The 25806-nt window shown below is 38.0% G+C and overlaps 1 protein-coding gene across 5 annotated transcripts in view; it reads right to left on the bottom strand.

The window, feature by feature from the left end:
• Positions 1-25806, bottom strand: part of SLC25A13 (solute carrier family 25 member 13) — a 101729-nt gene that overhangs the window by 28456 nt on the left and 47467 nt on the right. For all 5 annotated transcript variants that reach the window (XM_027749164.2, XM_027749163.2, XM_027749162.2 and 2 more), the window contains 9 exons: positions 19947-20086; positions 13746-13892; positions 12045-12183; positions 11114-11207; positions 10853-10937; positions 8603-8687; positions 7983-8141; positions 1185-1237; positions 66-146 (listed from right to left, as the gene is read on the bottom strand). In XM_027749164.2, coding sequence (XP_027604965.1) covers positions 66-146; positions 1185-1237; positions 7983-8141; positions 8603-8687; positions 10853-10937; positions 11114-11207; positions 12045-12183; positions 13746-13892; positions 19947-20086 — 983 coding nt within the window. The remainder of the gene's footprint in view (positions 1-65; positions 147-1184; positions 1238-7982; positions 8142-8602; positions 8688-10852; positions 10938-11113; positions 11208-12044; positions 12184-13745; positions 13893-19946; positions 20087-25806) is intronic.

Below are 25806 nucleotides of genomic sequence, written 5' to 3'. Positions count from 1 at the left end.
CATAGTTCATCTTCCACACCACATTTTTATGACTCTCATATATGAAGGAAATCAAAGATACTTACACAGCCACCAGCAAGAATTTCTGCAGCCAGTGGGACAGAGCCATCTTTACTCATAAACTTATCTCTCACAAAATCGTTAACCTTAAAAAACAAACATTTATGAAAGTCAATAAATTAAAAGGTCAGAGAAAACATTCATCAGTTGCAAATTCCGTGCAATTGAAAATGCAAATACATCCATGAAGTTACCAAACTACAAGGTATCAAACAAATCTTAGATTTTGTATTAAACATTCTAAAGCTATGATTTTCTTTCTAACAAAAATTTGAAGCATAATTCAGATATTTATTATTGAAAAAATATAAATCACTAATTAAATTAAAAATCTGAAAAAATAAAATAATCTAATATTTTAGACATGCTCACTACATTTAAATATAATATCAAATTAATATCAGAATGTTCAATACTAAGTTTTAATACAATGGCAATTCAAGTAATAGCATTAAGTACCTTTTTAAATTCATTCTATTAGCTTTGGTGAATACTAGCTTATCAGTGAATAAACAATACATTATGATTGGGTTATAATAAGAAATTCTTCAGTGCCTTAAAATCGCTCAAGAAATAACAAAATTACAGAAGTAAAACATTTAGAAAAAACATCATGCAAACAAGTTCCTTTCTTACCAACAATTGATTACATGCTCATATAACCTCCTGTTGTGCTAGAGTCATACATACAGGAACCATGTGGAGATACAAAAACAAAAGCCCTCCAAGTCCAATAAATAATTATTCATGATTATTAGTCCAATAATAGTTACTAAGAAGTGAAACTAAAGGCCTGCATGACTTACAAACAAGGAGATGAGCTGAACAAGTTGAATAAGCTTGTTATATTTTGGAGTGAGTCCAAAAATAAGTTTTCACTGAGATTCTTAAAATGTACGTATGTATCTCTGCATGTGACTTGTATGTCACTGGTACTGTTCACAAGTAAGATATTAACAGCTGCTGTGTGCTTTTTGTAATTAAGTTTGTATCAAGTAAAAATGAAGGAATACACTCTACCATGTTGCTGACACATTAAGGATAAAAATCCTTAACAGGCTAATTGTAATTTGATGCCCTTTACAACGTGGAAAAATGTGAAAACCATCCATTTGCAAACTTACAGTTAGTTTTATGGCCTTCTCTGGTGCTACTCCTAATAGCTGCGGTAACAGACCTGTAACATGGAAAAAGAGAATTCAAGCCATCGAGTAACTTGGTTTTAAATAAACAAATCAACAAATATATGGAGAGATCAGCACCCAGAAACGGGCGATTTTTACAGCAATTTTGTTATTATATTTAATGAGAGTACTTAAACATTCAATTTTGAGAACAAACTTGGTGCTACCACTTAAAGTGCTACCACTGCCTATATATACTGGTTTCTTTATTTTTTTATATCCATACTAGCTCATTTTATGCTTAAACACTAGTTCAGATTTGACAACTATGTTTCTGTACTGTCCTAAACTAACATTTATTTTCTGCATTTTCACACAAAAATCAAGACTTTCTAATGAATTTTGTGAGATACACAATGCACCCACTTTAAATGTCATAAGTGCAGTATCTTTTTCTGGCAGAAACGATGGCATTAGATGGCAGAACCCAAGGGGATAGGAATCAAAATAATGCAAAACATTCAAACGTGTATGACTGCATTCTTGAGCTCTTTGCCCTGCTAAATCACCAGTTCTTAAAACAAAGGAAGTTATGCTGCTTTCTTCCCAGGCATGGAATTTCCTATTTTATTTTGTTAAAAAGTGATGCGCTACAGAATTGGAAATGTGAATTTCTGACTGTCAGCTTCACTTGCTAGAAGTGAACAGTCAATATTTTGTAAACATTTGAATGACACGGACTAAAAATAGGCAAAGCTTACTAACAAAGTCTAGGGCTAGGATGGTGTTGCAAGCATTCATCAGCATAATGAAATTAGGACACCATCCAGAAATGTGAGAAAATCACAGCAGCTAGAGCTCCTAGTACAGACCCGTTTGTTTTAGTAGCTCAGGTAGCACCTTAACCTATTGTGTATAAAGCCTGACATTTTCATCTATCCGTGGTTTTATTTTTGGGAAAAAAGACAATTAAGGTTCCACCTCTAAAAGTTAACTTGCTGAAAAGCATTTTCCTGTAGAGTCAAACGTCAGAATAACACAGAGAAAAATACACCTGCACTAGTTTAGTATATTCTTCCATCCTGCTACCATCCATCAGCTTTACTAGTTCCTACTGATGCTCTTAATAAGGAAATGACATTGAAGAAAAGCACCATCTGACTTGTGGTATCAGAAGGCCCAAACATATTTATGTACTAATGTCCTTATACAGTACATATACATGCAACATTTACCCAAGACAACTATGACTGAATATTAAAATAAAAGGATACAGTAACACTAAGTTCATATACAGTTGATCAAAACAAAAAGAAATTCTGCAGAGTAGGTTAAATTTCAAAATTTGAATTTCTAAACAGTTTTACTTGCACAGGTGACTTGAATCCAGACCTCAGTGAAAAAACATTAAGACACAGAATTGTGTAATTAAATATTACATTATATGCAGCACTATGAAGAAAACACAAGAATATACAATTGTTTCATTACAAAATTATTTTTGTAATTGTTATAATATTTACATCTTGCTATAAGACATGTGTGTCTCTATATAAACATTACGGCTAATGAATTTATATCTTCAGAGACTAAAAAAATGTTCCATATACTTTAAAAGGACACCACCTAATCCTAAACCTAATCCAGTAGAATTAGAGCAGGTCTGTAAGCAAAAGAACACAGAGATAATTAATTTTAAAATCACATATACATATATTACACCTGAGCTATATATAACGTGACTTTGAAGCCATATTTTATCAAATAAATCACAGAAAAAGACATTCTAAAATATCAAGATATGAAATTATAAAAATAGTTCAGTTAGTGATCTGTATAAAGCTCTAGTTCTAGAAGCAACATAAGCAGGAATCACTGAACTGATCTGAAGATGGCCTTTTAACCATTTTTCATTTTTCAGGTCCCAAGACTTTGCATTTGTAAAGACCCTTGTAAAGTTGCAGGAAAAATGGGTTTATCTTGGCACAAGTTATTTTTTCCCACCTGGTTCATTCCTTTTGCATTCAAATCTGAATTGGATGGTTACAACTCAAAACCTTCCACAAAACTTGAAGAGAAAGATTAAATAGAGTAGGTAGCTGTTAAAAAAAAAAATCCAACAGCAGAAAAACCCAACTGGACAACCAAAAACTCAGACCATTTTTCTCTTTTTCTCTCTCTACTTCACACATGATTTTATAATATAAAAGTGCTTTGTAAGTTTAATTTCAGATAATGCTGTGTATGTCTACTGCAGGGTAGATTACAGTATTTAAAAAAGGTAGCATAGATTTTAAAACTGCATTTTATAGCCTTGCCAGACATCAGCAAGGCCTACTGTGTCCAGCATCTTAGGAAGGTAGAGGGACCCTTCGTTTGATCTCATACCTATGCAATAAAGCCATCTTTAAGTGGTACCTGTGCATTCTATATGCTATGACCATCAAAATTAAATTTTCTTTTCTTTATTGTTTTGATGGGAGCCCTGAAACACTGTTGAAAGATTTCTAAACATGATAAAGATAATAGTTTTGAAAGAAAGCAAGCACATCAAGGGACCCATATGAAAATGTCACGTTTCCATTGGGGTTATCCTGACATGCTGGGAATTTTTCAGTGTTACTAAGCATTAGCAGATCAGCAATATGACGCATACACAGATGGAGAACAGGCTTAGAAATGTCTGACAGTGTCTTAAAAATACATGCCTTTTATAACATCAGAGAATAACATTTTGCACATAGGCAGCCTGCTAGTATAATACAAAGCAAACATGTTATTCAATGCATTTTTTTATATCCAAGGTTTTTTAGTAGCAATTATGATGTACCTCTTCATATTTGACACTGTTGTAAGTAGGACGCTATGGGAAGGTGAAGGTATATGCAAGGGAGAGCACCAAGAGCTGCATTCAGTTTGTGACACTGTACAAGTTATTTTCTGAAAGCAGTCTGAATACATTGTGAATATACAACAGCTCATCCAGCCCAGTTGTGATAGCACTGAGTTAAAAAAAAATCTTATTTGGACAAAGTATTTTTTCAGATGTCTAACAGGGAAACTTCAGTTTCACACTGTGTAACAGATGTAATTTTCCCTTCATATTAGAAAAACCCACTGACTGAAGGAGTTGTTGCTCCATCTAGGTAAAATATTTGAAACCATTTGGGCATCTTATAGGAAGGCAGTAATGGAATACCGCCAAATTTTTCCATTGCAGGATTCACACTAGAAATTGAAATCACCAGTTGCCGTTCAAGTAAGGCTCCCTCAGACTGGAAAGGGGGTATTCCTTGAAAACTTTGTGCTTTGACAGAACTTGGGGTACAAGATGGCTTGTATTTCCATTCCACAGAGATGGTACTTCATGGCCTAATTTGGGAGGAAAGCTTCAGCCACAGTCTTGATGTAGCATTAGCATGGGAGTCCATCAGTAATAATGAAGCTGGATGATGAACAAATGATTAAACTCTAAGATTAGATGGCATTTGGAGTCACTGCAGTGCCAGAAGTACCATCAAAAGAAATAAAACTAACAAGCTTCTAAACAGTTAATGATCACAGATGACAGTGTCTTCAACAGCATTTCCTGTCTTTTCCACCCTTTAGGCAAAGTAGCATTAACAGCATGGCTACCAAATGTTTTCCTAAGCTACATTTTATCTCTGGTACTTAAATTTCCCATAAATTTTCTATCAAGCACAGGTGAAATAATCTCTACTAGATTCACTGCTTAAGACTGTGAAGCAGTCTGTGACTCATCAGGTGGACTTCTGATTAAATAATACTAAGAAACGTAGGTGACCTCATCAGTTGGAAGAGATCTTGACAAATCACAGCTTTCAAAGTTTTCTTATATTTGCATATATGTACGTATATACCTGTAAGTTTCTAAATATGCATTTCAGGTATAAATGTAGACACAGTAGTAAATTACAGCCATATGAGATAAGTATTCTTTTTAGCCATGCTGAGAAATAGACAGATAAAAAATTTTTCTCAAATATACAGTCTTAAAAAAAATTATCTAAAAACACAGCTTTCAAATAATGCATATTATAAAAACTGCAGAGATTTATATAATGTTTGGGTTTGTGGGGTTTTTTTAATCAAAGTATCTTCTCAGTGGAAACATTGATTACCCTTAGTACCAAACTGACAACAAACAAAATTTAGTACTCTCTTTATATCCACAAGATGGTGTAATTTATCCTTACCTGAGATGGCGGTTTAGAACATGGTTTCCAAGTTTGGAAAAAAATAATGATACAAAAAAGAAAAGTCAATTCACTTCACTGGGGGAAAATATGTGCCTGGTGTTAAAAATATCATCTGAAATGCCTGAGTTCAGAGTGGGGCTTATAATTACTGCTTGCTTGAAGTGCGTCATGACAAAGGGACCACTCCTCCAAATGTTTCTACTACTGTTTTTAAAAGGTTTTGCATCACTATTCAGCTAAGCAGGAGAACTCTACCAATGACTACTCCCTCCTTCACTGGGGACAAAACCACCCACATTGACTTAAGCCTGAACACATCACAGTGCAAGAAAGAATTGCAGCTACTGATGAGTAGCAAAAAGTAATGTACTCTGTAGTTTGTCTTATCTAGTATAGTTTTCAAGACCAGAATGAGATGATTCTTGCTGTATGTATACTGCATTACATTGGGTAATTATCCTAATCTATAAAATGCTCCTTTCAAATTTTTTTGTCTTCTCAAGCTGAACTGGAAACTTCCTTCTGCACTCAGTTGCTCAACTTTCTCCAGCATCATCTCCTTAGAAAGTAAGTAACAGTGCAAATTTAAAGAACTCCATGGAGGAAGCTCCAGATTTTTAAGGAGTTTTCTTTATTTGACTCCTTAAAAGAGAAGCTAAGTCAGGGTGCCCTTTAAATAGAGAATCTGTAGAAATATAGGTCTCAATTTGCCTCTGAAATGATGGTGTTCTACTAAATAATCCAGAAATTAGATTACTGGCCTGGGTTTAGAATTTCAGATCCACTAAACTGCCTAAGATTTCACTATTCAGTATTACTTGAAAGACTGAAAAGTAGTAAAGGGGATGGGGAATGGAAGGACAAGCTATACTGGTGAAGGTTCCTAAAGCTCCCTAAATTTGGCAATGAAAAAAATCACTCCAAAGACAAGGCAAGCAAATGGAGGTAAGAACACGTATTTCTGAGTTTTTGGTTTTTTTCCAGGTGAAAAAACCACTGTACTTCAGAGTTTCAATAAGACAGAAGCAGGTAATAGTGGAATTCTGCATATTTATTCTTTCGAGATCCTGGAAGAAGCAGATATACATTTGCAGGGAATACATTTGGCTCTTTAGCGAAAAACTGGAATTTTAAAGATTCTGATTGTTATAAACCCTTACAATTTAGAGACCATGTCAGTAATCTTTATTAAATTATTATGTCTACTCCAAAAATGGCCTCAAACTCAGTCAATAATAACAGACCTTTCCCATCTCCAATTGTGCTGAAATAATTAGAGAGTCTGTATTTTGCACAGAACCACTTAGCCAACCTCCAGTAACTCAGGTCATATGTGATAGAGTGCACATACATCACACCACCTAGTTTTAATGTTGTTTCGCACATTGTCTTATAAACTGTTAATTTTTTTTAAATTGCGCATAGTTTTGCCCGATCATTACACTATTTTATCAAAATCCTCTGTTCTTCATTCCTGACTCAACTGCTTTTAGCAATTCATTTCTTTCATGACAATATTCTTATTTTCAAAAGTGACAAAAAGTTTCTAAGCAAAAATCAATTTTCTGACTAAAAATGAAATAAAGATTTCAAGTTTGAAATTATCCTCAATGGATATGGCAGAGAGGAATAAAAGATCTCAATAACTGGGACACCAGAAATATAATTTACTTTAACTCTGTGACAGAGAAGAACTGCAGTCTCATGCAGTAGTTCCTGATTCTTTATGATTCCTTCTGAGTTACCTGAACTGACAGAGCTGATACCACAACTGGGACAAGGACAAAATAAATTAAAAAAAGCCACCATCTAACTACAGGCACTTAGATCTAAGATATCCAAAGTGAGGATGATTTACATCCTGAACAGAATCCTCAGTGGGGCCTTCTGCATTGACTACAAAGGCAGTTCGAAACAGATAACTAACTTCCTAACTTGGGTGTATTGGTTATGTATATATATAGCTAAGTGGGTTGAAACCCAGCAAATTGCTCTGGCTGACCTCACAGTGACAAGCTAAGAAGAGGTACATATAAAACTTGATAAAGATGACTATTTCCAATGATTTAGTCATGCAAATGCAACTGGTTCAGACAGAACTTTTTTGTCTAAAACATATCACAAAGAGAGATCTGGTTAATAACAAGGCACCATATTTTCTTTGTTTTTAAATAGAAAGAAGACAGATAAGAAAGAACTGTGAAACAAAACAAAAAAAAACCAAAACCAAACAAAAAATACTCACAGATGATCCAACTTCTTACCAAACAGGACAAAACACTGCTGGTACTAAGGACTGCTAAGGAAATGAAAACTTGACTAACAGTGTACTTTTGCTGTAGGAAATTGCTATTGTTGCCCTATTGCAGATGAGGAGGGACAGGACAGAGAGGTCCTACAGAAATGTTCTCATTACAATGAAGTTTTAATTATCAATAAGTTTGCAAACCTTTCTCCTCTAACAGAGAAGAAGCAAAAGCACGAACTAGGCAGAACTGCAGTCTTAACAAAAAATGCTTAAAAATCCAAAGTGGCATGAAACTCTTATTAATATCTTATCACTACCTTTTAAACTTACCTCTGTAAAGCCCAAAGAAACCTTCATAACGCAGCACTTTCTTGAAGCAATCAAAGCTGTTTTTGTACATAAGTTCGCCCACAAAAGAGCCTGTAGAACGCTGGTTTTGCATTCGAGTTTTTACCAAATCAATTGGGTAGACTGCAGTGGCTCCAACAGCTGCAAATAAAAATCAAGGTATAAGAAAACATGATTTTGCATTTGCAGTGTTTGACTGCAACTGTCATCTTTCACATTTACATCTAACATATCAGTTGTATCTTTTTTCTCCATGATATATTCTGGATACGTTGAACTACCTCCCACAGTTTTAACCAAAAGCACTTCCTGGCCCTACCTCACTGTTAATCGCGTTCTCCTGAAACTTGTTTGGTGACAAATCAGATAGCAACACCACCTGGAAACTCCAATGGCTCGTAAATTCCAAAACTCTTGCAGACCAAATGATCTTATATGATCTTCAATCTTACAGTCATCCTATCCCTTAGACAGAGCTCCAAGGGCAAGTCTGAGAAGCCTTCTACTCTTAAATGAGAGGCAGAAGGGGAAGAAGGGCAAAAGCAAAGAAGAAAAAACCCAAACAGCGAAGATGAATCTTCTTTTGCTCAGCCATGACTAACCTCCAGCAACTGAACCAAGGGCAAACCTGTACGCTGATTCTGCAATCTGGATGAGAATAGGTCGAGACGCATCACCTGAAGCTTTCTGTCAGGGCAGAATTTAAAGCAAAAGGAAAGAGAAGGAAAAATAATCAGAACATCATACTTCACAAGAGAACATCTCATGAGCAGATAGATCTAAGAACAGAGATACCTGGAAAAAATCTCACCATACACTGGAGATTTTGTTTGCAATTATTTCTTTTTCACTGATTTGTAAGTGCCATATAACACAGCCTCTTCAGACTGGAATAGCAAAGAAAACAGACTGATACTACAACAAAATTATACAACTCTAAAATCAATGGTCTAAAGGGCATACATATTGCATCTTAAGTCATTAATTTTCTGCAGCTAAAAGCAACTCCAGTTTGGAATTTCTTTCTACTGTCGCCAAAACCGGGTATATCTATTACTTCTCAGGCTATCAAAACAAGTATGCAAGCACTGTTCATACATATTAGCTAAAGGAAAATAAAGTTTCATAAAACACCCGCACAATTTCGTTTTGTTCACAGTCTATGAGTGCTAGATTCAACCCAATGAAAAATAAATTTCAGAAGTGCTCCAGATTTAAAATTACTACCTGATGAAAGAAAATAATAAAGATAAAGAAGTTCTGCAGGGGCTTTAAACCTTCCATACTTACTATCACTTTTTGTAATACGTTCTTTTTAGAATACTACAAGTAAAAGGACAAAATAAATATATGGATATATTTTCCTGAAAAGGTTTTAGTTAATATTCCAATGTAGGTGGAATCGGCCAGAAAAGAAATTGAAGGTATCAATGTAGCTGAAAATCTTTTCAGTCTCAGCATCAAACAGCTGACATTAAGAAAGAATTGAATGGGAAAAATGAAAAGGTAGGACATATATGCGGAAGAAATTGTAAGATTTAAGCAGGTTCATATGTCCTAGCCTCTTAGAACGACGTAAATCATACCAGCAAAGACAGTGGTCCCAAAGCAAAAACTGAGGAAGCTGTTACTTTCATCACCACATTTTTGGCTACATTTTACCGCCACCTATTGTAACTTATATTCCTTGACATTCAGCCCAATGCAAATGCTTTTAACTCCTTTAGGAGTCTTCTAGGAATAGATGGTGAGCTTTTGGGAGCCAACTCATCTGAATTCATCCCAGCATCATCAACATTTAGTCACTGCACAAACAAACCACCACCCCAGATACTGTCTTGGAGTGGTGGTGGGGGTGTTCACATGTAGGGGAGGGAGGAGAAGAAAAAAGAGAAGCAAAAGAGACGCATGTGTACACACACACACACAGAGGCCTGGCTTATGGCCTGGTAGTCCTAAAAATGTAGCCTACATCAACTCATTGTGGTCAAACTGGCGCCTCTGCACAGACCCAGAGCAGGAAAAAAGAAAACCAACAAAAAAACCCTTGGTCTCACAAGACACAAAGTTAAGACTGCCTTAAAATAGAGACAGGGAGAAACAGAAGGGTTAGTTTTAAATCTATGTGTATAGAAACTTGTCAAGGAAAATCTAAAATATAATAAAATAATATGAAAACTAAAAGATCGATAGGTTTTGACATTTAAAGAACACTCCTATTTCTTTTTGCCTCAAACACAAAAAAAAGTTCATTTGTGGTTATATCACTGAAAGTAAATACCCTATAGGTTTTGGAAATGAAGACAATAATAATGTTTTTACTGAAACTGTGATGTTAGTCTATACATAATCTCTCCTATTTTGATATTCAGCAGAGCATAAAGCAAAGCAGAGAACACTCTGAAGCCAGGAACACGGATGTATGTTCAGAACAAGGGCTGCCATTTAATAGGCTAGATACTGAATTTTACCATCCATATATGAAGCAGGATGTCTCTTTTCCTCATTAAAAAGAACAGAGAGCAACAGAATCACGAAACATAAACACCTTAATTAAGTATACACCTAATATTTACTGAATGGTGGGATGACACTCCTACACATTTTATCTTTCCAAAGTAAATTACATTTGACCTGTCAAAATACAGCCCAAGAGAAAGGGGCACAAAGAAGAGATGGAAAGAATATGACACAGGCTAAAAATAAATTCTAATAAGATGGTATTCCTCACAGATATTACAAAACACAAGAAAAAAGCAACTTAGATGACAACACAGAAGAAAGTTGGTTATCTATTTACCTGGCACAGGAAACAAATAATAGAATAGCATTATACTAGATTCTGTTCTTACCTGCCTCTGAGCCTCTGCCAGATTGTAGGGCAATGTCCCTTCCTCCAGAGGAGCAATTCTTTCAATATCAGCTAACGTCATGCGCCTGCAGAAATTAGTTCAGCTTAGTGTTTGCTTAGAGATGGGTTTTCTGATCTCAACAAGCTACTCGCACGTGGCCACTACACTACACTCTCCTGTTCCCCAACATCACCTTCTACTCCTTCCAAGAACTAGAGAGGAGGAAAGGAAAGAGAGGAAGATAGATAATTCTTCACTTACCCCCGTGGCTCATAAAGATCTGCTAACTGAAACAAGATGTCAACTTCCATGGGTGTAACCTGACCAAATTTCTGAGCTGCCAGAACAAACTCTTCTGCAACAGAATAAAAATACAGAAAAGAAAATGCAATCAAACCAGAAGAAATAATCCAGAGCACCCCAAGGTTGCTCTATATTTTAGTATAAAGTACAAGAGGCTGGCTGGAGGGGGGCAAAAGGGGAATAAAATTGACTCAACACAAAAGTGGTTTTGCCACTACATAAACGTGTGATTTAAATAGTCTGTCCTTCATGCAAGTAACTACAACTCTCTGGTCTTAAAGCTTAGTGCTACCAGCAGAATTTAGGACATTTGACATACGGTATCAATCAGTTGCAGGTCAGAAGGAAAAAATAAAATAAAAAGCAAACAAAAAAAAACCCAAAACAGGAGTCAAGGGATGTGGAACTTTTCATGCATAGTCCCAGTAGGCCACATTAATGAAACTCTGGCATTGCACAGGGAATTCTCTATAAAAGTGGTTAGATATAGCAGATAACATCTTGTTCCAAGCTTGTAGATCAGCTTACTGTGCCGCCAATACAAGTTTATGGAATTCTTCAACTACCCTTGAAGGTCACTTTAATAGGCTGCCAATTTGGCAGGAGTCCTAGGAAGTTTTTGAAACTTTTAAATATCTTTACATACTTTCCTCACCCTGCCCCCCCCACCAGTTTACTAGGACCTTTTTCTGATTGAAACAAAATGAAAAACCTGGAGGGTGGACTCCAACAGGAGTGTACAAAACTGAGTGGCAAACCAAGGAATGCTAATGAGGCAGGATTTTTTCCCCCTCCCATTGATTTAAAAGCATACAGATGAGGTCTTTCCCTCCATCTGCCCCAACCAAATGCCCAAGAAAACTTCCAGACTGCAAACATTTCTACCAACCCTTAGTGACTTCCACGTCTTTTCTATTTCCAGCCAAAGTACTGTAGATCTTTCTAATGAGCTCCATGTTGTTAAGGAGAGAATTAAATCCATTAAAATAGGAAAAGCTGACCTGATGGGAAGTGGTACCTCCAGCAGCCTGGAGTAGAGACAGTAAAAGAAGAAAAGAGAAAGGAGACTGTTACAAGCCTAGGAAAAATATCAAAATAAAGATTTTCAAACATTATTTTAAAATAACAACAGTAGCATGGGCTTGCTTTTTTAAAAAATGTGCAAAATAAAGAAAACTATGAAAGATTATTATGTTACTGAAACTAATCATGACCAGAATATAAAACTCCCTCATCCTAAAAATCTAAACAAATACATATGCAGGATTATAACAACATAACTAGAAGTAATTTACAAAGTTCAAGTTTCAGTACTGCTTCAGTTGGAAATGTTTCATAAGTTGGCTTATTTCTAGTAATGAGGAAATCTACTTCTACATGTAAAGCATATTACTATACAGAAAATTTCAACAAAATCAAAACATATTCTGAAAAGGGTCAACTGAAACATTTAAATTCACAGGCATTTCAAGTCATGGAAAACCATCAATAAGCTCTCAGGCTTATATCAGGCAGTCAAACATAATAGGAACAATAAGGTTCAAACAGTTATTCATTCTCAGGTGAGAACTGAACCTAAACCTTTGTTTTAAAGTGATGTTGGGTCTGCACATAGAAAAATTACTGGATCAATTCTTTATTTAAATTACAAAATCAGCAATCAAGCAAATTTCAGAAAAAAAATGCACAAGCTTGCCAAAATTTAATTGACCTTGAGGGAAAAATCAAAATCTTATCTGATGTTTTATGAGAGAGCATATGACCTGAGAAAGCTGGTAACAAGACTGTGAGGGAACCATGGAAGTATCAGATCTCACTGTCAGTCTCTAAGTCTTCTGGCTATGTTTTTTGCTGTTTGCATCTTCCAAAATTCTGATCAGACTTTGCAATTCTCATCACTTCACACATTTCCCTGGAATTCTTCCTTGCAAGTCAAAGAATAACAGATTTCTTTAAACCTTGATATAGCCAGGCTTTGCATTACTTGGAAAGTGCTGCTACAAGTTCCTCAGATTAGAAACTGTGGTCAAAACCAAATGTACCTTTTTTAATTTCTTCAGTGAAATTGCAGAATTGCAATATTTAATTTGGTTTGTGCACTTCAAACTGATACAAAATGTACAGTCAAGTGTAACAACTACCAGTCAATATATAGTGAATGCCCTTGGGTAATGTTCTGGTTCATAAGTTGTCCCAGGTACTTGGAAATTACACTCAGGAGCTTAGAATTTACACTACAAACCAAGTTCTTTGAGAAGGATATCCTAAGTGGGATGCAATGGCATTATGACATACTGACACAGTCTACTATGATGGAGTGACTGCAAATAGCCAGGAAAATGCTAATTTGTAGGCCATTACTAAGGTCCATATACATGCTTTGTCTTTTTTCTCAGGAGACCAGGAACATTGAAGATATGTATTCTGCAATAAGGGTTAACTTGCATATTGTGTAGATAACAACTGCTGAACTTAAAACACACATCCTCAAGAGGGACTGCATGTCACATAGAGTGGTCAAGGTACATAAAAAAGGAATCCCGCATCTGTATTCCAGGTCTTTGCCAGCTGGAATATCAAAACTACTCACAGCTACTAGACATTCTTCTACAAATGGCGTCAGCATGTGTGGCCGGATAGTGACCATAATGTCCCTGAAGTCCATAGCTGTGACTCTTCCAGACTGAGCACTGTCTCTCTGTACAAAAGCTTGTTTTGCATGTTCTAACTGTATCTCCTGAAAACACATAGGGGAAAAAAATAGTTAAGTTCAAAATCATCATCTTAACACTTAGATTTAATATAAATAATGCAGTCTTACAAGATTTCTCATACTTAACAAAACAGGACTACATTTAATCTAATTGGATATTGTACCTCTAAGTTTTGTCCTTTTCTATCAGGAGCATATATGGTCTCCATCACTGAGCTCAATATCTAGGACAACATCATGATTTCTTTGCCTTCTGGACATTACATCGTGCAATTCATTTAACTGAGAAACGGAGGACACATATCAACACCCAGTGCAGATAATCTCCCACTCATGAACATTAAAGTGTTCCATGATGTGCATTATCCAGTATATTGAATGTGTCACAGCAGGTCAAAATACTTTCTGTAAAAGTGCTCGCTACTCCTTGAACAAGGACAATGCAATCATCAGAGACTTCCATGTAGAAACCTACTAATCTGGAAAGCATTCCCTGAAAAAGCATCCCCATTTAAAACATAAAGGTTTTTGTCTACAAAAGACACCAGCAGTTTAATTCAGAACTCCTTGTATCGTGACTGATTAAAGATCAGTTCTCAATATTTCAACAGTAGTAACGGGCATAAGCATTATCTGATACAACCCTCCGATAATATCATTTTGTGATTCTAATGTACCACTGAGAGAAAAGAGGAGAAAAAAAGGCATTTAATCCCTCATAGCTGTATCTTTCCTACTGTGACCTTCACCCTTTCTTCTTAAATTACTGTTAGACTACTTTTTTTTTCCCATTTAAAAGAAACAATCAAGCACAGATAGTAACTTGATAATACATGTGAACATTTTGTTCAGTTCTACAGGTTTGCAAAAAAACAGAAATATATCTTTTGGTGATGTAGTCAGAGCTCCCAGTCTGTATTTCTCAGCTGAATGGAGGAAAACAAATCATTGTCATGTCTTCCCTTTAAACTGCAAGGATTATAAAAACTTCTTCATTGGAAATATAGGGCTTAGTCTGAATACATACTCATAATCAGTTATTCAGAAAATGGAATCAGAGCAAAAATATATCAGCAATACTAAGCAAGTCTTGTGGTGGACCATGACACTATCCAATTATTTCCATTATATTTGCAAATATATGCCTTAAAAGACATATTAATCCAGGACTCAGGCTAGTCAAGAACCACCATCATGTTGTATTCATAGTGAATATGATCTCCTGTAAGTTGATATTTGTCTTACAGCAGCCTTCAAGGAAATAAAGAGTGAAAGGCAAAAGGCAAATTCAGATAGAGTAGGATCAGACATGCCAGAGGCCTGCATCTGCCACTCCCTCCCTCCTTCTGTTCATTCAGCTCACACTGCCACTAAAACCATGATTGTCTTTTCATTTGCCTCCTGATTCCCCCAATTTTAGTTCTAATTTCTAATTAGAACACTGTACCATGACCTGAAAGGTACGATGAAAACCTCCTACTACATTAGGCAGAAGGAGGAAAGGAATGGAGGGAAAGGACTGATCCATGCTTCACTCACAAAATTATTCAGAAATTTCTTCTTTTGATGGGAAATGCTTGTGGGGTTTATAATTTGAAGTGGTACAATTTCAGTTCTGCCACTTTTCCTTTACATTACAGACCCCTACGTGGAGGTGTTACAATTCAGCAATAATACTCACTCTGGCTGGATGCAGCCATGTAAGCTCTTACTTCAATTCATTCGAGACTATAATTTGAACAGAAATTTGGAAGCAAGCAATTTTGGAAGGTTTATGGCGGACGAGCACATGAACACGAAAAGACTTCGTCAGCTTGAGGCTGGCAGCTACTTGGGAGGCAGAGAGCTCTGAAAAGGAATTAGGTATAAAAACTCTTGTATCCTAAATACTCACCACCTGGCAGGTGTTTGTTATTAAATGGAAGCATCACCAAAGAAAAAATAAATTTTATTTAGCAAAAGGATTACATGGGAAACTCTGAATATTGCTTTCTTCACCTTCCCTCATTCAATTTGTTTTAACCACTGAAACTGCTGGCAGTTGTTATGTTAGAATCCAGCACTAAGATGCAGTAAAAAAACCTGTACACCATTTGCAAAAGTCCAATCTGTTACCATCCCTGTAGACCCATCAGTGAGTCTGGAGGTATGTATACCATTGGTGGGACTTTGGCTGACAGTGACGTCTCAGCCACAGAACAAAGCAGGGCTTACACTCCAAAGAGATACATGAAGTGCATGTTTCTTGTCATCACCTAGCTAATTGCAAAAAGGCTACTAGTACTACAGTTGAGCACTAGCACTAGAAAGAATTATCCCGCTTGCTTCAAACACCTGGTCAAGGACTCAGTGCTGCCATTTGCTCATCTTTGTCAGCCAGAAAAAAGCCATTTAGCTGCAGACAGACAGCAAGACAAAACCCTGAATGGGATGATGTCAGTCTTCTGGAACTCCCTATTCACACCTCCTCCTTAGTTCAGAATGTAAGTTCCAGTTCAAAATGGTTTAAGCATACTGCAAATAGATAGAGAAGATTGATACCACCTTCTCAGAAAGATAGAGACCTTCTAGGCTACAATTATTTTGACCAGTGCTACATGTTTTCCACTTACATCAAGTGGAAAGAAGCATAGGGATCTTCAGCCACCTGACATTCCCAAATCATGACCATGGATGGCAGCATGGCATACAAGAACGTGCAGACCATTACATTGTAACACAGTCTCAAAACTAAATTTCACCTATAAAGTCTGTCACAAACAAACCAGACGTGTCGCTTTTCTAATCATTGCACAATGCATAACAATGCACTAAACTCCTTGAAGTGTTTACCTCAAAAGAAAGGCTATCCCCTCAAGTCTCCACACCTGAATGCTGAGATAACTCACAGCACAACTAACTACATTTCAAAATGAGGCTCAGTAGCTGCCAGCAATTTATCCTGGAATTCTTTATGAGATGTTTGTAACATCACCTGTGTTGGGTGTATGCAGCTAATATAAAAAATACCACCTTAAAAATAAACTGAAAAACAATAAAGCAAAGCTGTAGTCTTCAGAGTTGCTATCTGAGTTGCAATAATTTTTATTATTTCACCTATTTCGGTCCCTTATTGTTTACCTAGACACATAAAGGTTTAAAGAAACACAATCCTCATTACTTTGCAATACAAATCACACATCCTAAAGAACCTTCTCTGACTAGACTTTCTGTAAACTTAGATATACATAGAAAACGAGCTTCTTCCTTGATGTTGGAAGTCTAGAATTCTCCCAAGTAGCATATGACTTTGTGAAAAATCAACTTGTACATCATGGCAGGCACACTGGCACTAGAATTTTAATGAAATTATATCCTATCTAGAGATTTCACCTCAGCTTCCACTTACAGCTCATTAAAAGCTTCTTTACTTTCCACTTAGGTAGAAATTTATGTTTGCGTTCCATCCCAATGGATCTACAAGCCACCAGATATGGCACAATCCTTGCCACTGGAGCAGATCCCAGGGTTCAATTACAGAGAGTACTACTTCATCAACTAATATGCTGGGTATAAATGAATTCCCAGACAATGTGGAAATGGATTTACCAGGCCCACATATAAGCATATGTTAAAATTCATCCTGTGGAATAGATTCTACACGCCAAGAAAGGGGCTGATGTTGCTCTTCATAAGGCAGACTTGCCAATTAAGTGATGATGGAACATGACCATATTCAAACAGATGTGATGGATATATACTGGAGATATATGAGCCAATTTTAAGCTAGCAAAATGAGGAGCAGGGTAAAACAACACACCTTGAGCTCTAAGTTGATGCAAATAGATTGTTAACTGTATTAGAGCCAAGGAATTTGGAGGCTATACTTTCAGGCATCTCAGTTACTGCAGACAGAAAAAGTGCTGGCACGATATAAATATTCAGCATCCCATATAAACTCTTCTTATTTAAAGCCACAAGAGATCCATCTTGTGCATGGATAAAATATACTAATGTTATTTTCCAAGTACCTTCAGCATTGCCAGAAGTGATGATTAGCTCAAATGCTGTGACAGATATCAAACATGAACGTAAAAGAATTTGAATCTAGGTAGATTATTACATTAAAATTTGCAAACTGCATTGTATTTACAAAGCAGTACCTGAAGCACCATACAGAACCATCGGGTCCACGTTAAGTGCAATGTAAGTGCATTCACACATCAGGAATGCAGAAAGGTAATTTGATATCCACTGTGGTCTCCTGTTGTCTAAGGTCCAAGGTCTAGACACCTGATCAAGAAGACTGACTCACGCGCAGGCAGAAGGAAAGGCTGAATACCAAAGGTTACAGAGCTTAAAGGAAGATTTCTATGCCTGTGAACACTAACTCTCCAGATTGTGCTGAGAACCATTTCTGTGCCCAAACTTCTGCATCTATAATAAATCAGCAGGGAAACTTATGTGATTCAAAGATTTACAGGTCTAGAAAGTGAGTAACAGATGTACCCAGTTACTGGGACTGACTGAGCATCCTAATAGACTGTACTGGTAGCAGGTAGTTTCAGTCTTAGGAGAATTAATTTATTTGAAAGTCCTTACTGTCTGCACCAATGTTGAGAGCATCTTTATTAGCAGCCTTTGAACTTATCCTAAGGGTATCCCACTTCTCTAGAGGACACTCAGAATCATCATCCTCATTCTCCAGTGTTCTTCCTCCCTATTTCTTGTCCTACATGGATCATCACCGAAAGGGCTGTCTGGCTTATGAGGACCACTGACATGTTCCAACACAACCTTTCACTCTGCCCTGAAACTAGCTAAGATTCACTGTTGCAGTAGAGTCAGTTTAAAAAAAAAAAAAAAGGAGGCAGTGGCAAGACGCACCAAAATGAAATACAACTATCCCCAAAATATGATCACATCCAAAAAAATCCTTTCAGATAGTAGAAAGGAACATCCCTCCACAGGATGAGAGAGCCTAGGAGTTAGCTAGAAAGCTAGAAAGATATTCTAATTCCTTATTCTGTCAGAAAACTGGTCTGTGCCTTAGCTACTTAGGAGTTACAATAGTCAGTACAAAACCAGGGGGAATACAATTTCATCATATGATAGCTGACGTCCTCTTCATACAAAGTTAATTAGGCTCTGTTCTACAAAGTCAATTTGAAACATTTGTCTCAATAGCATTATCTTAATTATTCTTCATCAAAATGATACCACCTCCTACTGTGAACTAACATACTTGTGTAAACAAGAAAAAAAGAAACGTTGCAATCTTGAAGCAGGTTTCCATTTGAAAACTCTCTAGTGTAAATACTAATACAGGCATTAAATATTCAGGAGGCATTCAAATAAAAACTCATGTTTTTATTTGAATTTTATTTTTTTATTTTATTTTCAAATAAAAACCACTTCAAGGATCACTCTTCCTACCAAAAACTACTTTTAACAGTACCACTGAAATACAGATAATGTTTATTTTTTTATTAGCATAATATTTTACTTCCTGTAACAAAGTATCCACAAGTATGAACAGCCAAGAATTCCTTGCAAAAAATAGTATTCTCTATATACCACAAGCAAACTATGTAGCATTGCCCTATCTGAGAGTGTGTGGAAATGGCTTGCAACAAAACATTTTTATTGGATATCATCTCTGAATTAAATACATATTTGGTAAACACGCTGTTTACAGACAAAAATACTTAATACTAGTCTAGCAGGTGAATCCAAAATGTTCAGTAACATTCTTTGACTCATGGATTTAAATAAACAGGAGATTTTCAGACATAAAAGTCTAGGTTTTTAATTTCATGTCTCTGTCTACACAACAGTGTAGAAAAAAATCACCTTCTGCATTCAGGTGCTAAAAACAAAGGAAAAGGAGAAAACCTGCGCTAGCCTGAATCACCAATTTTACCAATAGCATATCCTATTTATCAACATACTATATAAGTCCGGCAGTCTGACCGTAGAAGCCTCCACTTGGTCTGTATTTCAACTTTCCTAACAGCATGGTATTTGAGAAGTTTGCAAATACTTTGATTCTTGCATCCTTCTTATTACTCTTGACAAACTGTATTGTATTAGACCCACCAGTAAAAACTGAGTGAACTCCGCATATGTTAGGTGTCTTTTTCTATCCTTTCCAAAATGCAGCTGTACGAACTCTGAATTCCAGTTAAAAGGAATGTGCTGATGAATTGTGGTCTGGCCAAAAACTTGCTTAGCATCCTCTGGGAAGAAAAGAAAAATGTTTATTTAATAATAAAATAAAACAACAATAGAGACAAGCATATAAAAAATATGATATTTTGTAACAGGAAAGCAATACTATTCTTATAAATTACTAACATATTGTGAAGTAAACTTAAGTTTTTTTGTTTACCAAAACCATCAAAACCATCACCCTCACAAATAGTTTCCAAATAATCTTTTTATTTGTGAAGTTTTATACACACAGCATTTGACTAGAAGAAATGCAGATATTTCAAGTTTCAAAGTCAAGCAAGAAAAGATTAAAATTAAAAGACAATTTATAAAAAGATGACTAAAGCTAGCCGATTTTCATCATAATCTTTTCAAGCTGCTAACAATGAAAGTTTTGTGTCACTATAATTCAGGCTTTTGAATTATTCTGAGCTCTCATGATTCAAACAAATCAGCTTTATTTCAATTATTTCAAGATCTGCTTTTCTGTAGTTAGTTACAGGAGCAGTGACATGCAGGACAGGGGATGGAGGAGACATGGCAGGCAGGAACAAAAACTTATCATCACCTCCAGCACTAAGCAGACTTTAACCCTAAATATCTTCTACAAGGAGGGGGGCAGTGCCACAAGTATGTTTTATCATACCTAAATGCAAGCTTCAAAGTTTAGTTCAGGTTAGTAGTCACAGCTAGTTTATAAAACACTCTGCAGACTGGTAATACTCAGCAGTTTTGGTGAAGAAGAAACTATTTGATACGCATCAAGCTCTACAGTAATAAGGACCATACATTGCATATATTTAACTAATGAAAACAACAATAAGATAGCAATGAGATCTGAGGAAGTACTTGTCTCAAATGACAGTGCCCATTTGTCTCAGCCAAAAATATAGGGCAAAGATATCTTCCAAAGACAAGCTCAAGGCCAGAGGTTCCCAGCTGCTATACACCTTCCTAATTGCTGTACAACTCCTCCAGCAACCCGAGCCAAGAGCCAGTTCTTGTCTCCTGCTAGTTCCTGTGGGCACAGAGAGCTGGTTCCCATGAGACGCTCCCTACCCACAGGCTGGGCCAAGAGCTGGTCTGTTTCCTTCACACTTCGTAGAAGAAAGACCAGGAGTCCAAACCACGAGCTCCTGTCTGTCTCTGTGAGCAGCAGAGCTGCAAGACAGTTCCCAAGCATGGCTGGTGCCTGGGGTTGAGAAAATCAGCACAGCTTTGTGCTTGCCTGTGTGCAGAACAAGCTGGGAGCCACCTTGCTGGAGCCAGTCTCTGACTGGGAGCCACCTTCCAGCTCATACTAGTGCCACAAGCAAAGGTGGGAACTGCCTCCTTGGGGCCATGAGGTCGCCTCTCCTGCGCACATTGAGTTCTGGCTTCTCATTCAGTCCATGCCAGCCAGGCACAGCAGCTCTGCTGACCCGGGAAACCCAACCAGTGTGGAATCCCCCATTTTAAGCAAGAAAGCAGGAAAAAGTGAGAGCAAAGTGGCACAGTTGAGAGCCAGGAAGATCTCAGGAAGAGTCCACATGAATGAAGAAAAAACGGTCCCAAGGAAATGAAAGGGGCAGGTGTCCTGTTGCACAGCCCCTAATGCCCTGCAGTTGGTGTTACCCACAGGGACAGTTCTAAAGCAAGAAGGCTTCACAGAGAGAGCAGAGACGAAAGTGCAGACATCTTCCCATCTCTCAACATAGTCAATAGTTTCACCTTTACAAATACAGCACCCACTGATCCCAGCGAATCAGTGGTGAAAGAGCAAGTTGGATTTAACTTACAAACAGAAAGACTGACCCCGGTTAGCCTCAAATTCATAAAACTCATAACTTCAAGTCTTAATGTACTATGAGAATTTTCTCCAAGCAAAGTCAGTGCCCCCAGGACAGTCTCATTGTTCATTTGTATCTTCAAGCCCCGTCACAGCCAGCTTGGATCTTGTCTGCCAGCATTCTCCAGGAGCAAAATTCTGCTCTCAAGGCAGTGGGAGGGAAAGTCTATTTGTTCAGGGTGAGGTTCTATCCTTCCACTTGAAGTCTTCCATATAGGATGTTTCCCCCTGACACAGCTTGAGGCACCTTGCCACATGTCATTGAAGATCAAACTGCTTTCTGCCAGATTTTCTACAAAGAAGGCAACGGCAACCAGCATGAAGAAAACAGCCTGTCTTGCCAGCAAAAAAGAGGAAATAAAGATTGTCTCTTCCTGGTAGTAACCACTCTGCTTTTCAGAGGAATAAAGATATTCCCAAAACATCTCTGTCACCTGTCTCTACACAGAAATCAGATGCTCATCTTCCTCTTTCCCTCTCATCCCACCTTCAGAATTTCCCCAGAGCAAGACACTGATATTGTGTGGATTAGATTAGGAATCCATCACCATTAACCAAAAGCTGTGTTTGGTTGGACTCCAGACTTGCCTTTGTTAAGAGAAAAAAAGGCGCATTCTTACCTGATGCAAGGTAAGAGAGAGCAAAACCTTAGCTAGTATAAAAGTAGTCTCAAACTCCTTTTGATGCAGCCAGGCTCCACACAATCTTTACTTCAACTTGTTAACATATGAAAGTTGCAGAGTGTCCTTTGATTATGCCACTGTAATTTTATTTTAGTTTGTTATCATACATTAGCCACCTTAAAGGAACAATGCATCTTGCTCCCCCAGCTCTATGTCTTGTAAACCTTCTTTGGTTGGGGCCTTAAAGAAATATTCCAGTTCAAGAAAATCAAACATAGAATCATAGAATGGTTTGGGTTAGAAGGGACCTTAAAGACCATCCCATTCCAATTCCTCTGCCATGGGCAGGGACACCTTTCACTAGACCAGGTTGCTCAAAGCTCCATCCAACCTGTCCTTGAACACTTCTAGGAATGGTGCATCCACAACTTCTCTGGGTAACCTGTCCCAGGGTCTTACCACCCTCACAGTAAAGAATTTCTTCCTGACATCTAATCTAAACCTACTCTCTTTCATTTTATAAACATTCCCCCTTGTCCCATCACTACATGCCCTTGTAAAAAGTCCCTCTCCCTCTTTCTTATAGGCTCCCTTCAGGGACTGGAAAGCTGCAGTTAGGTCACCCCGAAGCCTTTTCTTTTGCAGGCTGAACAATCCCAATTCTCGTAGGAGATGTGCTCTGTCCCTCTAATCATCTTGTTGTCCCTCCTCTGGACTCAGTCCAACAAGTCTATGTCCTTCCTGTGCTGGGGACCGCAAAGATGGATGCAGCACTGCAGGTGGGGTCCCACCAGAGTGGGCAGAATCACCTCCCTCAACCTCTTGACCACATTGCCGATGACGCACCCCTGGGTACAGCTGGCTTTCTGGGCTGCAGACACACATTGCTGGCTCGTGTCCAAACACCAAGTGAAAAGAATGGCAGTTTCAGACTAAATATGATGTTTAATTATTGGCATTATAAATGGCAAAGGAACCCACAGCAATGAAACTAAAAACCTCATCCAGCCAATTAGGAGTATAGTAAGGTCTATATCCAGGCCATTTGCATTTCCTTGTCTGTTTCAGAGATTAAAGGCTACAAGCATGCCTCAGAAGTTCATGAAAGTACAAATACCCTCCAAACAGCCCAAGCCGGAGATGCACACTTAATTTTTGCTATGACTGGGAAAACACAGACTACCACATTAGTGTAGATATAGTCAGAAAACTCCACATGCTACTTGATGTTTTCACAATCATACTGTATATTGATGTCAATATGACTTGGCAACTAATACCAGATGCTTTTCTGACAGAGTGCATGTTTGATTATACAGTGCAGGCAGCTGACTGGAAGATTGCCTACTGTGCTTCTACTGATTCTTTGATGGCATGAGACGTGGTATCCTGTTTGCCACTGCCTTTTTACACATACCCTGTACTTCCTTTTTGCACTTATTTGTGGTTCACAAACTCCTATGCTCAGTGAACAAACTCACATATGCTCAGTGAACAGTGTTTTTCCCTCTTTCCTTGCTAGGTCTCATCATCCATTCATCTACCACGATGACACTGTCTCAAGTCTCATCTGTAGTCAGATTGCCCAATTCAGACAATAAAGACCATTCATTCATACCCCATGAACAAATCTGAAGTGTTTAGCCTGTGATTTAACCCTCAAAAGGTATCCAAATACATACCAGAAGTCATTCGAAGTTATTGTTCAGTTCTAACAGTATCATCTCCTAATCATCTAAGTCCAGTATTAAAACAAAAAATGGACAAATAAAAATGTATTTTTGCCTTAAACCTGCAGCTGAAGTTCCACAGCTACCCATAAGTCACTTAAAACAGCAAAACAGAGAAGCTGCAGCGTGCTCTTGTAGCCAGGAGTTATTACATCTTTTTTAAAGGAACCTGTCTCAGAGAGCTACAGAACAATTTGTGATGAAAAGGACATCTGATTGCTATTAGAGCAACCAGCCAATTAGATCAGGTTGCTCAGGGCCATGGCCAGTTGAGGTTTGAATATCCCCTCAATAATCTCTGACCCAGAAGACCAGGGTAAAGGAATGTCAGAAGATTCTCCCTTGGTCAAGGCAGATTGGGTTAGAGAACACCTAGGTAGACTTGACATCGACATGTTCATGGGCCCTAATGGGATGAATCCATGAGTGCTGAGGGAGCTGTGAGCTGACACCATAGCTAGGCTGCTTACTATCATCTTTGAAAGATTTTGATGATCAGAAGAGATGCCTGGAAGAAAGCAAATGTCAGCCCAGTCTTCAAAAAGGGCAGGAAGGAGGACCCAGGGAAGTACCAGCCAGTCAGCCTCACCTCAATCCCTGGAAAGGTGACGGAGCACCTCACTCTGAGGCTATCTCTATCCACATGGATGACGTGGTCAGCATGGATTCACTAAAGGTAAATCATGCTTGACCAACCTGATGGTTGGTGAAACAACTACCTGGACAGATGAGGGGAGAGCAGTGGATATTGTCTCCCTTGACTTCAGCAAGGCTTTCGACACTGTCTCACAACATCCTCATAGACAATCTGAGGAAGGGTAGACTGGATGGGTGGATAGTGAGGTGGATTGAGAACTGGATGAATGTTAAGTCCCCAGAGGGTCATAATCAGTGGCACAGGGTCTAGTTGGAGGCTTGTCACTGGTGGGATACCCCAAGATTCAATACTGGACCCAGTATTGTTTAACTTGTTCATCAATCACTTGAATGAAGGGGTAGATGCCTCCTTAGCAAGTTCCCTGACAACACAACGCTGTGAGGAGTGGCCAATACCCCAGAAGGTTGTGCTGCCCATCAGAAGAACTTAGACAGGTTGGAGAGATGGACAGAGAACTGTCTGAAATTCAACAAAGGCAAATGCAGGGTCTTGCATCTGGGGAGGGATAACCCTGGGCACCATGACAGGCTAGGAGATGACCTGTTGGAAAGCAGCTCTTCAAAGAAGGACCTAGGTGTCCTGGTGGACAAGCTGTCCATGAGCCACCAGTATGCCTTTGTGGCCAAGAAGACCAACAATATCCTAGGGCGCATTAGGAAGAGCACTGCCAGCAGGTCGGGAGAGGTGATCCTGCCCCTCTACTCAGCCCCAGTGATGCTGCATCTGGAGTGCTGTGACCAGTTCTGGGCTCCTTGGTAAAAGAGAGACACTACTGGAGAGGGTCCCATGGAGCGCTACAACGATAATTAGGGACTGGAGCACCTCTCTTACAAAGACGGGCTGAGGGAGCTGGGCCTGTTCAGCCTCCAGAAGAGAAGACTGAGAGGGGAACTTATCAATGCAAGTA

Source organism: Pipra filicauda, unplaced genomic scaffold (assembly GCF_003945595.2).
Source record: "Pipra filicauda isolate LSUMZ 115617 unplaced genomic scaffold, ASM394559v2 scaffold66_size7647185_pilon, whole genome shotgun sequence".
NCBI lineage: Eukaryota > Metazoa > Chordata > Aves > Passeriformes > Pipridae > Pipra > Pipra filicauda.
Note: the sequence above shows the minus strand (reverse complement) of the source record. Positions and strands in the feature narration are given on the sequence as shown.